Below are 12,178 nucleotides of genomic sequence, written 5' to 3'. Positions count from 1 at the left end.
TCCCCTAGGGGGTAGAGGGCCTTGACCAAGGTCAGAGTTATCTGTTTCCAGTTATCTGTTTCCTGCCATCCCATGGCATCGTGCACTTATACAGGGACAAAGGCCACATCCGCATATAATCTGAGTGTGTGAGCAACCCCATAGTACAGAAGCTCTGGCCAATTTTATAAGAACCCAAGCAACAAGCAGATGCCAAAGAACAGAGTTCATCAGGATCTCTTGCTTTGGGCTCAGAGAGTGAGGAGAGGGACAGACCTGCTAGCCCAGCAACTCAAAGGCCCCTCTCCCCTCCTGGGCTTAGCCCAGGACTTCAGGAGGTGGGAAGGAGAATTCAGAGAATTCAGTGAGGGCGAGGGGTAGCCAGTTAGGGCTCTTGCTCCCCAAGGGCTGCATGTTCCCCCCTCCATTCCCTAAAATTCCAGGGTCCCAGTGAGGCCAGTGCCCCAAGCACCCACACCCCTCCAGGTTCTAGCCCTTGTTCCCAGGCACGTACCAACATTCATGGCCAGGTTCACCCGGAGGTCCACATCCTCGGCCCAGGCCTCCTGGACCGGGTCCTTACACAGCACAGGGAAGATACCGCGGTACAGGTGGGCCTGACGAGCTGTCTGGTGGTTCCGGGTCACAGCAATGATGGGGGCGCGGGGGCGGTACCTGGCCACCTGGTGAGCAGACCTGGGATGGGGGACAGGGAAAGACCATTAAAGGATGTCCCAGGAGCCTCCCTGGAAGCACCTCAGGGCCTAACAGCTTTGCTTTAGCAAAAGCCCACTCTTTAACCCAGGCCATCGTGCCGGCCTGAAGGCTCTGGCCACTCGAACACCTGCCTCCTAGGCTCCCTAGGATAGCCTCTAATCCTGTATCTTCTACAGCATTCAACTTACCTTCACAGTTAAGCTACTCACTTGCCCTCCGCCCCTCCCAGCAGGCCATGGCTCCAGGATCATCCTGACCCTCTATAGTCAGTCTTACCTACTTACCCTACATGGCCCATGGTTAGAACCCCTCCCCCCCTAAACTTTTCCGTTATGGCACAGGATGGCTGCCCTGGCCCAACATCACCAGCACCCATGCCTCTTGCTGCCAGCAACAGCTACAACCCAAGCAGCACGTGAATAGCACCTGACTCTTGACATCTGCAAAGTACAGGAGCAGGGCGGACCAGCCTCCTGAGAATCAACAGTTTACGCCTTCCCTACTGCTGTGTCCTCTTGCCACCACACTGCCCCCAAATCCTTGAAAGAGTCCCAGCAAATAAGCACTAAAGCTCCAGAGCCAAACCTGAGTATCCAAATGAGACTTAGAAGTCTGGGTGCTACTCAGGAGGCAAGAACAGGAGGTGAAAGTGTTGATGTGGGAGCTGCTCTGGCCCACTGAGCCTCCTCTGGAAGGCAGGGGGCCCCTCTGAGACTCTATACGCCAGGTGCTTCCTGGGACATTGTGCAGTGGTCATGGCAGATGTGTGCCCCTGGCCTCTCAGCAGTTAGGGAAAGGCCTGCAGAAGGAACTGGGCCCTAGAGGGCATACTATGAGGATACTCAACAGGTGTCAGGGAAACTTAAGCTGAGTCACAGTGAAGACTGCCCTGCTCAAGGCCTGCCCTTCATACAAGGCCTTCAGAGGGAAGCAGCTGCTGAAGTCAGGACCAGCTGAGAGCAAAATCCCAGAAGACTGGAGCTAAAAATAGCCAAATAGCAAAGGTTGTACCTTTTTACAAAGGTCAACCCTAATGGTTGGAACGGTTTATCCGAAACGGGAGGCTGAGCCCTTCTGTTGCTGAAATCTGCTGACAGCCTGCCTGCTGCTCCTCAGCACAGTGACTGCCCGTCATCCTCTCTATCCTCCTCCTGCAGGCAGGGCTGAGAGTGAAAGACGTAACTCTGTCCGGAGCTAGGCAGAGGTTCCAAGTCTGAGGCCAGGCACCCAGCTAGTAGACAGGGGTTCCAAGTCTGAGGCCAGGCACCCAGCTAGTAGACAGCGGTTCCAAGTCTGAGGCCAGGCACTAGGCTAGGCAGGAATCCCAAGTCTGAGGCCAGACATCGAGCCAAGCACAGGCAGGGCAGTCCTCAGACAAAATGCCAGCAAGACAATCGGTGACCTTTCCTGGGCTGGAACCCACTTGTCTTTGGGGTTCAAAGACAGATGGGGATTGGTACACCACAACGGGGGAACAGCAAGTCACGCCAACAGCATTCATATTCCAAGAGCATGTCGTAATGTTTAAAGAGCACATTATAACTGGAAGAAGTTAAAATTGGTTGCCTTCTACTATTTTAGAGGACCGAGCCCACTGCCTCGAAGTCAATTCTGACAGATAGCGACCCCATAGGGGTTTCCAAAGCAGTAAATCTCTACGGAAGCAAACTGCCACATCTTTCTCCCACAGAGTGGATGGTGTTTTTGAATTACCGAACTTTTGGTTGGCAGTCGAGTGCTTTAACCACTGCCCCATGAGGGCTCCTTTTTAGAGAACGACCTCTTAAATATCAAAAGACCATTTGTCATCAGCCTATCGGTTGTTATGCAATGAGTCTCTAGTTCACCGTGAAGGTATAAACTGGCTTTGGATCCAAGTGATCCAGCCACACCTTGTGGCTGCTGCCTAGAACCTTCCAGCTCAGGGAGCTCCTGCCCTGCAGGGTCCAGGTGGCGGGCAGTAGGCTCTTACCTTGGCTCAGCACCATCTGAACAATGTTCAATGCACTGCTCCAGGGACCCCCAAGGAAAGGGGCCACTGAGCAGGGCATCCCCAGGGAGCTGCTGCCGCCTCCTACCTGCCAGACTTGGTGAGGACGATAATGGCCCCACTGCAGCACTTGAACGAGGCCTCCACGGCGCCCACGGCGGCGGCTTCTGTGGGGTCGCTGGTAATGGGCGCCAGGCGGCGGAGCTCCTCAAACAATTGCAAGTGGTAGATGGCAGCCTCTGCCTCACGGGCAATCTAGGGGAGCAACATCGTCCAGAGGGACGAGAGGGGGACAGAGCTTTGTCAGAGCTTTGTCGGAATGGGGGAGGAAGGGGAAAAGGCACACAGACAGTTGGTGAGAGATAGAGCCTTTGGTCCAAAGGTCAAGAGGACGCCAATCACAGAGCAAGAACAAGACTCACAGGGACCCATCCTTCACCAGGTGCCTGTGATACCCAATGTGCCTATCATACCAAAGGACCCTCCGGTCCTGCCCTGTCATGACATCCCTGGCTGTCTTCCTGCAGGTGAGAAAAAAAGGTTCTGAGCCAAGGGCCTAAGCACAGGGCTTGACCCTGGCTGTCTTCTCCTCCAGCAGCCGGAGCAAGAGGCTGGTTATCCTGTACGATGTTACCTGCCCTCAGGGCCCTACCTGCCAGACTCCGTCAGAACTATCAAAGCTGCCGCTAAACACTTATAAGAAGCCTCCACGCTGCCCATGGCCATGGCTTCCATAAGGTCTGTGGAGTGACTTGAGGCTCGCACAAGTTCTTCAAACAGCTTGCGGTGGAACATGGCTGCCTCAGCCTCACGAGCTATCTGTAAGGTTTGGGGGCGGGGAGGGCAAGGAAGAGGGAGGAAGGAGGAAAAAAAACAAGAGACAACACATGGAAAGACAGAACGGGGAATTAATCAGAGAGGAAGGTAATCTTAGGTTAATTGGCTAAATTTGTCCTTCACGTCGAAGCAAAGAGGCAGGTTGGTAAAAGCCGGACTGCACAGGGAGGTGGGGAGAATTTCAAGTCCTCCAATACAGGGAAAATTGGTTTTTGATTGGAGAAGCTCCACTCTGGGAGCATTTTTCTGAGGGGTGGGAGTGGAGGGAGACGTGGGGCAGAAGGTTCTGGCACCTTGGCATGGAAACATGCCTAGGCGAGACCCACGCCACTCCCTGGCAGAGGGCTTGTCCATGCTGCCTCATGACACAGCTTACAGGAAGGAACAGGCCCTCCCTCCTCACATGGCTGCTGGTTACCACAGGGCTTCCTGCCTGGCTTCAGACACGGATGCTGACAAGCCTTTCCAATGGCCTGCCACGGTAACTGACTGAGCAGCCCCGGAAATCTGGGATCAGACAAAGCCAAAGCCACATGGCTTAACTGGGCTCTGAATAGAAGGCTGGAGAACTTGGGCTAACTTACGAGGGGCACATTGAACAGCCATGTGAAGAGGCAGATGCCTGTGGAAGCATGCGGATTAGTTTAATGAGACAATTGATTAAAATCGAATGATTAAACAGTCTGAGGATTCTCTCAAGCCTGAGAAAGCCATTGAGTTATTTACAATCTACCTGCTCAGATAACACCAAGAATTAGAAAGAAAGTTTAAGCTCTAGAGGATTATAATGTGATTTCCAGAACCTTAGAGAATGACGGGCAAGGGAAGAATCAGTAATGCCATCTCATTTATTTGACAGTACAGGAGATATGTGGCAGGATTTGTTAGGTTAAAGGTTTTCTGTCTGCAAGAAGAACAGAATGCGTGCAGCCTAAGGACAGGGGACATAGAAACACACAGGAAATGGAACCATACCTGCTACTGCCTAGCCTTTACTTACGGGTCATTAACTGCATCAAATTTAGACACAGGAGAAAGCAGTGAACAGTTAAGAGGAGAAGCTCTGGCTAGTGTTAACTGGTGACATGGATGGCAGAAGCTGTGCCACCTGGAGAGGCAGCTGCAACCTGGCCCACACCCTACGACTTGATCTTCTGAGCAGTGCCATGCACCCAAGCCTAAAGCTCTCTCTAAGGTGTCTGTCTGTCCATAGGAAACACTGGGGTATGGCAGAAAGGATGTGCAACTCAGAGCCTAGGGCCCTGAATCTTAAGTCTCTTACCCCACTACAGGTCCTGATCTAATCCATTTTATAGTCAGGCAAAGAGTAGTTAGGTGACTTATCAAACAATACATACAGTCTACTTGGCTTAATGGTTCAGTAAATTAAGTCAAGGTCAGCACCCGCCCACCCTCCAAAGCCACGAGGCCACACAGCTTGGTAAGGCAGTTGAGAGAGAAAGGCCATGTAGAGAGACCCATAAAGGCAGCTATTCTAGAGGTGACTTGCTCGAAGTCCACCGTCTACTGGGCCAGAAAAAGCACTTTCTCACCATGCGGGCAGCCAGGAGCATGAACCAAGAGCTCCTGAGGATCAGAACTGCAATGGTGTCACACAGTGTGACTCATCAACCAGGACCAGGAGAAGGACAGTCTCCACTGATTTCAAATGGGAAAATCCACCAAGGGGGCCAAGGACAGCCCAGAAGGCGTCTTCAGTCAAGTATGAATTCAGTTCACCACTAAAAAGTGTGTAATAAAATAACATGTCTATTCTGAAAGCAGTTTAAGCCCAATAATTGTGCACACAGAATGCAGAGAAGAAAAGGAAGATGCCTAGTCTGTAGTTTTTTTGGGGGGGGGTGTTTTAAATATGGGGGGCTTGGGGGAACATACAAAGGGTGTGAAGTTCCTCTGTTGGCTGGAAAGGGAATAGGAAGGTTAAGGAACAGCCCTAGCAGCATAAAAGGCAAGTTCACTGAACTATACCCTAGGCTACTGTGAGAAGGTTCGTTTACAGAACTCATTTTACCAGGCACAAGTAACCAGGCAGCAGGACATACCGTGGGGGAGAAAGTTGCTACCAGGACTCCTCCAGGTGTTCTCACTCCAGGGCCTGCCAGGATCAACCACCTTTCCACCTGTCTCTACTAGTGGACTTGCTGTCAAGTCACTTAAACCCTACCTTTTGGTCTCAGGTGAGTGTAGCAGCTGCATCCCAATGGCACAGCAAAGCAGGCCCTGCTACAGGCACCATGCAAAGCCAGCTCAGTCAGCTCAGCACAGGCAACAGCCTCTGGTGCAGGCCCACAGAGGCACCTGTAGGGGAGCACCTGTCTGTGCAATAGGTGGGGAATCAAACTGGAAGCCAAATATAGAGAACAGCTGGGAAAAGGAGCCCTTGGCTCTTTTCAGAACAGAGCAGAGACGTTTCGGCGCTCTGGACTACCCAGAAGGAAGAGGTACAAGGCACTTTGACTGCACAGGTATACCAGGACTGAAGCCAAAGGAACAATTGACAACCTTGAAGCCAGAGTGAAAGTTAAGCTCCTAGCAACACTATGCAATGTCCAGTGAAGAAGGAAGGCCCCAGAGCAGAAAGAAATAGGAAAGGGGGTGTGGTCAGGGAAGGCAGAGGAGAACAAGAGTTGTCTACTGGTCTCCCACTCCTCCAGCACATGCCCCTTCACTCTGGTTACCGTGACTTCGAGGATAACGAAAGACTACTGGTAAGCGGACAGAAGTCTAGGTGTGCCTCTGTGCCAGGAGCATGTTTCCCCACCCCCAACCCCGCCTGAAGCCCTGAGATGGGACAGCTCTGTCAACTCACCAGGTGCTGCATGCGCACAGCCTCCAGTGGGTAGTCCCCTTTGGCCGTTTCTCCGGACAGCATGATGCAGTCTGCTCCATCCAGGACTGCATTGGCCACATCGCTGCCCTCAGCCCGGGTGGGGCGGGGCTTCTTGATCATGCTCTCCAGCATCTGTGGGGGGACAGAGCATTCGTGAGACTCGGCCTGGGCTGTCTTCAGAGATCCCCTGGATAGGATGTATGTGCAGACCGTGGCTTAGTGTAGGTGTGTGGGAGGAGAGGGGAGTGTGCTATGCGCGGCAGGGTCTACGGGAAGGGACCAAGTAGCCTCCAAGCATGTGAGTGTGCACATGTGAGCGAGGGGAGATGCACGTGCCTGTGTGGCACAGATCACAGGTTTCCCAGCTCGGTTGCACCGCCCAATCATCATCTTCTGAGCGAGGAAGACCTTCTCTGCAGGAATCTCAATGCCCAGATCGCCACGAGCCACCATGATCCCATCGCTGGCCTCCAGAATCTCATCAAACCTGACAGGGAAGGTGGGAGAGAAGAGGTTATATTGAATGAGGGCCACGACGATATAGAGGAAGCTTTCCTGGGACTCCCGACTTAGATGCCTTCACACCAGGACAGCCATCCCTAGCAGTCACTATGGGTACATGGAGCTAGTGGGGCATACCAGCTACCTTAGTCCTTCTGGATGAAGTGGGCCAACAGGTCCTAACTGCTGGGTGTCTACAGCACCAATACTGACAGTTCACTGGGGAAGGAAAGGGATGGGGAGACACCTCATTTCTTCATCTGCATCTTATGAGGTCCTTTCATGGTGTTTCTCTGCCATCTCTACTCCTCAGTCTGCACATCCAAGGCCTGCTGCTTGCTCCCTGTCCCAAGGGTCCATGGCCTCACCTAGCCAAGGACACTTAACGGCTGCCCTTTGAGGTGACCCCCTCCAACCTGCTGAGGACAGGAGGACTTGTGACTTTGGCCTGAGGCTAAGGTCAGAAAGCACCCATGAGGTGCATCTATCAGGATGATAGAGGGAAGACTCACAGCTCATGTGGTATGAAAGATACCTACACCAAGAATTACCAAGTCACAATAGTGGCTACATGGTACTGCTCCTCCCATTCTCCCCAAGCACACTCCTAAACCACAAGGGCAGGTCTGAGTTTTTAGCAGGGCCCAATTGTGTTTCTAGTAGGAGGCCAAAGAGGAACAGATGTCACCAAGCTGGCCATACTCATTTGGCCCCACCTTGTGAGCAATTAGGAGGTGATCAAGCTGAGCTGGAGAAGAACTGCAAGCCTTCCTCTGGGGAGCGGAATGGACCACCCAGATCCAGTCAGACCATCACAGCAACTGCCACTTTCTAAGTGAAGGCACGGAAGCCATAAGCGTCCATGGGGCTCTCAAGTGAGAGGCACAAGAGCCCCTTCTGGGCTAGGACAGGGGTAACTCACCTTCTGACTCCCTCGTGATTCTCGATTTTGCTGATTATCTTGATGTTCTTGCCTTTCTCTCCCAGAACCTTCCTGACTTCATGGACATCAGCTGCCTTGCGAATAAAAGACGCAAACACCATATCCACGTCCTGCTCTACCCCAAACTTCAGATCCTGGATGTCCTTTTCCGACACTGCGGGCAGGTCCACAGCAGCCCCAGGGAGGTTCACACCCTTCTTGCTGCCCAAGAAGCCACCATTTTCCACCTCCGTCACCAGGAAGTCAGCACCTGTATAAAGCAGAGTAGGTAAGAAAACAGAACAATGAGGGCACATCTGCTAAACAGGAAGCTAAGAACCAGGAAGCAGGCTGCCAGGATAGAGAACTGGGAAGTAGCATGTCGTGGGCTCTGGAACCGTTATTTCCAGACTTCAAATCCCAACTGGGTAACCTTGGGCAAGCCAGTTAACCACTTCGTGCCTCAGTTTCCTCATTTATAAAGAGGGATAATATCTACTCATAAATATTTAAAATTTGAATGAATTGTCCTATAACATGCCTAGAATAGTGCCTGACATTTAAATATTAGCCATCATTCCCAGGCACACTGGAGTCCTGTCCATGTTACACTGAGGTAAGGAGGAAGGAAGCAGAGTCAAAAAGTAGTGAGGAAGAATAAAAAAGACATCTTCTCCTACGTTCTCCATAGCCAGCAAGAATGAGATTAAGTTTGTTTTTGAGGACCGTGTGTTATGAGGAATTCCTAAAAATACATAGACCCAATCTGGGTGCCAGCCAACCAAGCTTCCTCTCTTCTTTGAGTTTTAGAGATGGGTGATGGTTTTAGAAAATCAGACCCTGACTCTTGTACACACCTTTCTGCTTCACCTGCAGAGAGATAAGACCGTCATCCACGTAGACCTTGCTGCCCACTTCCACCACTTTGCAAATGTTCTTGTAGTCCAGCCACAGGATATTCTCGTCACACTTTTCCATGTACGCATTATCCAAAGTGATCTTGAGAGTGGCTCCCTTCTTCAGCTCCACCTCAGCGGTGCCGCTCTAAGGAAAAGAGAATGAGCCGTGAGTCTAAACCACAGAAACCAGGCCCTACTGGCAAAAATGGAATCATCCTTTCCTCTAGGGAACAGTGTTCGAATCTCGGTTAAATATACAAAGCTTCTTTGTTGTGAATAAATGCCCTTATTCTCTTAAGAGAATAATAACCCAAGGGAAGAAAAAAAGCTACAATGTTTCAGCTATGCTATTCAGTGTGACCCTATAGGACAGAGTAGAACTGCCCCATTGGGTTTCCAAGGAATGCCTGGGAGATTCGAACCGCCAACCTTCTGGTTAGCAGCCGTAGCTCTTAACCACCATGCCACCAGGGTTTCCATTTAATGGTAGGGCAAAAGATATGCGGAAATCACTCCCAAAACTTAAGAGATTTGTACGTAGGCTTTTAGAATAAAAAGGGTTCTTTTGTTGTGCCATGTCTTGGCAAAGTAGATCAAATCTACATTTTTTACAGTGATGAATAAAACCCTCCCTGATTTGTAGACCTAAACTCTGAAGAAAATGGCGTCCAGGGTAGAGACTGCTGAGGAGACACTCTGACGCCCACTGCCTCCTGCCCCTTCCCGAGCCCTTCTCCCCAGAACACTCACGCCCTTGATAAGCCCAGTTCGGATCTCAGGTCCTTTAGTGTCCAGGGCCACAGCAACCGGCCGGTAGAGAATGGGGTCAGAAGCAAAGCTTTCCGTGGCTGTGCGCACGTTCTTAATAGTCTCTGCATGGTACTAAGGAAAAAGGAAAGATGGTAAGTCGCACACCAGGGTCCACAGAGATAGGATACACAACACACGGGAAAATCAAATCCACCAGAGTGGATCACTTAGGCAAGGCCTCTGGATGTTCTAGACCGTCCCGGTACCTAAGACACCAAACACACATCACCATCTGGCCTCAGCACCATCCATTCACCAAGCACCTTCTATGTGCTTATTTTAACCTCTTCAGCTTAAACTCACTTCTACCACTGCAGTAACTCACCCCTAAAGAAAAATCTCAGCAACTTTTCCAAATATTACCACCAAAAACCATTGAAGGGGTAGGTATAAACACATCTGAGCAGAAAGGAAGCTGGTGTGGCTTCAGTGGTTTTTTTTCCCTATGACTCATCAAATACTTTGGGCAAATAAAGCAGACAACTGGGGTAAAAGATCTAGGACCGTTTTGTGTTTGGATAATACTGCTCTGGCAATCAGTGTCAGATTCGGGTAGATATGGCCATTCTGAGAGCTTTTTCTCTACTGAGTACAACTACAAATCACACTCAGTTGTTTACTTATTCTAACAGTGATCCAAGCTAAATAACTCATTGGTAAGGTCATGCAAACCCAGTTTTCACAACTGCTTTCTAGAGGCAGAGTAGAGAGGGAAGTGGTAGGGAAAGGTGGTCATACAACTTTCTCTGAGCTTTCCTTTGCTGTTCCTCACTTGCAGAAAATCCTAGCTTCAATCTTCTCTCTGAAACCCTTTCTCTTTCATTTGCCACTACTGTTTGATTAAAAAATGACTCAAGGCCAAGATAAGATGTTGAAAGAGTTCTCAGATAGTATAATCCATATGACACTGCTGGTAACAGGGGCACCTAATACATCATTTTGTGGCCCTTGTCCTTTAACCACCACTGTCCAAGAGAACAGCACGTGCAAGAAGGGCCATCACTTGCAGGGAGCTGGGAACACAGTTTAATCCTTCAGGTAGGTGCCTTCCAAAGCTTGTATCTGAAAATCCTCAGCTGCTAATTCAGATATACTCTATAATGAGGGCCACTGGTGGGTGATGCACATGGTTAATGCGTTCATTGCTAACCAAAAGGTTTGAGTCCATCTAGAGGCACCTCGGAAGAAAAGCCTGGTGATCTACTGTCAAAAAAATCAGCTGGAGAAAACCCTACGAAGCACAGTTCTACTCTGATACACACTGGGTCATTCAGAGTCAGAAGAGATTCTATGGCAACTGGTTTTTGGCTATAACAAAGGACCACTAAGCACTGGCTTCCTCTTGTGTGTGTGTGTTGCTGGGTGCCGTCAAGTCGGTTCTAATAGTGACCCTACGTACAAGAGAACGAAACGCTGCCTGTTCCTGTGCCATCCTTACAATCGTTGTTACACTAGAGCCCATTGTTGCAACCACTGCGTCCATCCATCTCATTGAGGGTCGTCTTCTTTTTCGCTGACCTTGAACTTTACCAAGCATGAAGTCCTTCTTCAGAGACTGGTCCCTCGTGATGATGTGTCCAAAGTACATGAGACAAGGTCTCACCGTCCTTGCTTCCAAGGAGCATTGTGGCTGTACTTCTTCCAAGACAGATTTGTTCATTCTTCTAGCAGACCAAGGTATATTCAATATTCTTTGCCAACACCATAATTCAAAGGCGTCAATTCTTCCTTACTCATTGTCCAGCTTTTGCATGCACACGAGGCAATTAAAAATACCATGGCTTGGGTGAGGTGTACCTTAGTCCTTAAAGTGACAGCAGATTTGCCCAATGCAATATTTTTTTCTTATAGGATGCAGTCTTGGTCATCTACTGCTGCCGTAACAGAAATACCACAAGTGGGTGGCATAAACAAACAGAAGCTTATTCTTTCACAGTCTAGTAGGCTAGAAGTCCAAATTCAGGGCATTAGCTCCAGGGGAAGGCTTTCTCTGTTGGCTCTGGAGTAAGGTCCTTATCATCAATCTTCCCCTGGACTAGGAGCTTCTCTGCACAGGAACCCTGGATCCAAAGGATGTGCTCTGCTCCTGGCACTACTTTCTTGGTGGTATGAGGTCCCCCTGTCTCTTTGCTCATTTCTCTCTTTTAAGAGATTTAAACACAACCTAATCTTGTAGATCTCATCAATATAACTACCGCTAATCCATCTCATTAACAGCATAGAGATGGGATTCACAACACATAGGAAAAATCACATCAAATGACAAAATGGTAGACAATCACACAATACTGGGAATCATGGCATAGCCAAGTCGACAGACATTTCTGGGGGACACAGTTCAACTCATGACAGATGCCATTAGTGAAGTCAGGAAAATTTATTCCTACCGATGGCTTGCAAAGTTTTTTAAAGTAACAGGGGTTAAAACTGTCAAATACCTTTTCCTTAAAAGTTACTGTGAGGAGTAAAAGAATACATGAAGTACTTACAACAGAGTCAGGCACATAGTCCTTATGTAACAAATGTAACCTATTATTACAGTATCTTATATATTTCAATGACCTTATGTATTACATGGGAACTTATGTTTCCAAAATAAAATCTCCTTGGTCATGGGCCGTCTATTCCTTTAATACTACTGGATTTGGACTGCTGAAATTTTATTTATGCTT

General features: G+C 49.5%; 1 protein-coding gene across 3 annotated transcripts in view; it reads right to left on the bottom strand.

Annotated features, from left to right (window-relative positions):
- Positions 1-12,178, bottom strand: part of PKM (pyruvate kinase M1/2) — a 31,823-nt gene that overhangs the window by 969 nt on the left and 18,676 nt on the right. For 2 of the 3 annotated variants that reach the window (XM_010593729.3, XM_064267318.1), the window contains exons 4-10: positions 9,447-9,578; positions 8,655-8,841; positions 7,798-8,068; positions 6,711-6,861; positions 6,354-6,506; positions 2,775-2,941; positions 494-675 (exon numbers count right to left, since the gene is read on the bottom strand). In XM_010593729.3, the coding sequence (XP_010592031.1) occupies positions 494-675; positions 2,775-2,941; positions 6,354-6,506; positions 6,711-6,861; positions 7,798-8,068; positions 8,655-8,841; positions 9,447-9,578 (1,243 nt within the window). Of the gene's footprint in view, positions 1-493; positions 676-2,774; positions 2,942-3,338; positions 3,506-6,353; positions 6,507-6,710; positions 6,862-7,797; positions 8,069-8,654; positions 8,842-9,446; positions 9,579-12,178 lie in introns of all 3 variants that reach the window. The other variant, XM_023552889.2, reaches the window with a different exon arrangement.

This window comes from Loxodonta africana, chromosome 13 (genome assembly GCF_030014295.1).
Source record: "Loxodonta africana isolate mLoxAfr1 chromosome 13, mLoxAfr1.hap2, whole genome shotgun sequence".
Taxonomy (NCBI): Eukaryota; Metazoa; Chordata; class Mammalia; order Proboscidea; family Elephantidae; genus Loxodonta; species Loxodonta africana.
This window is presented reverse-complemented; position numbering and strand designations above follow the sequence as displayed.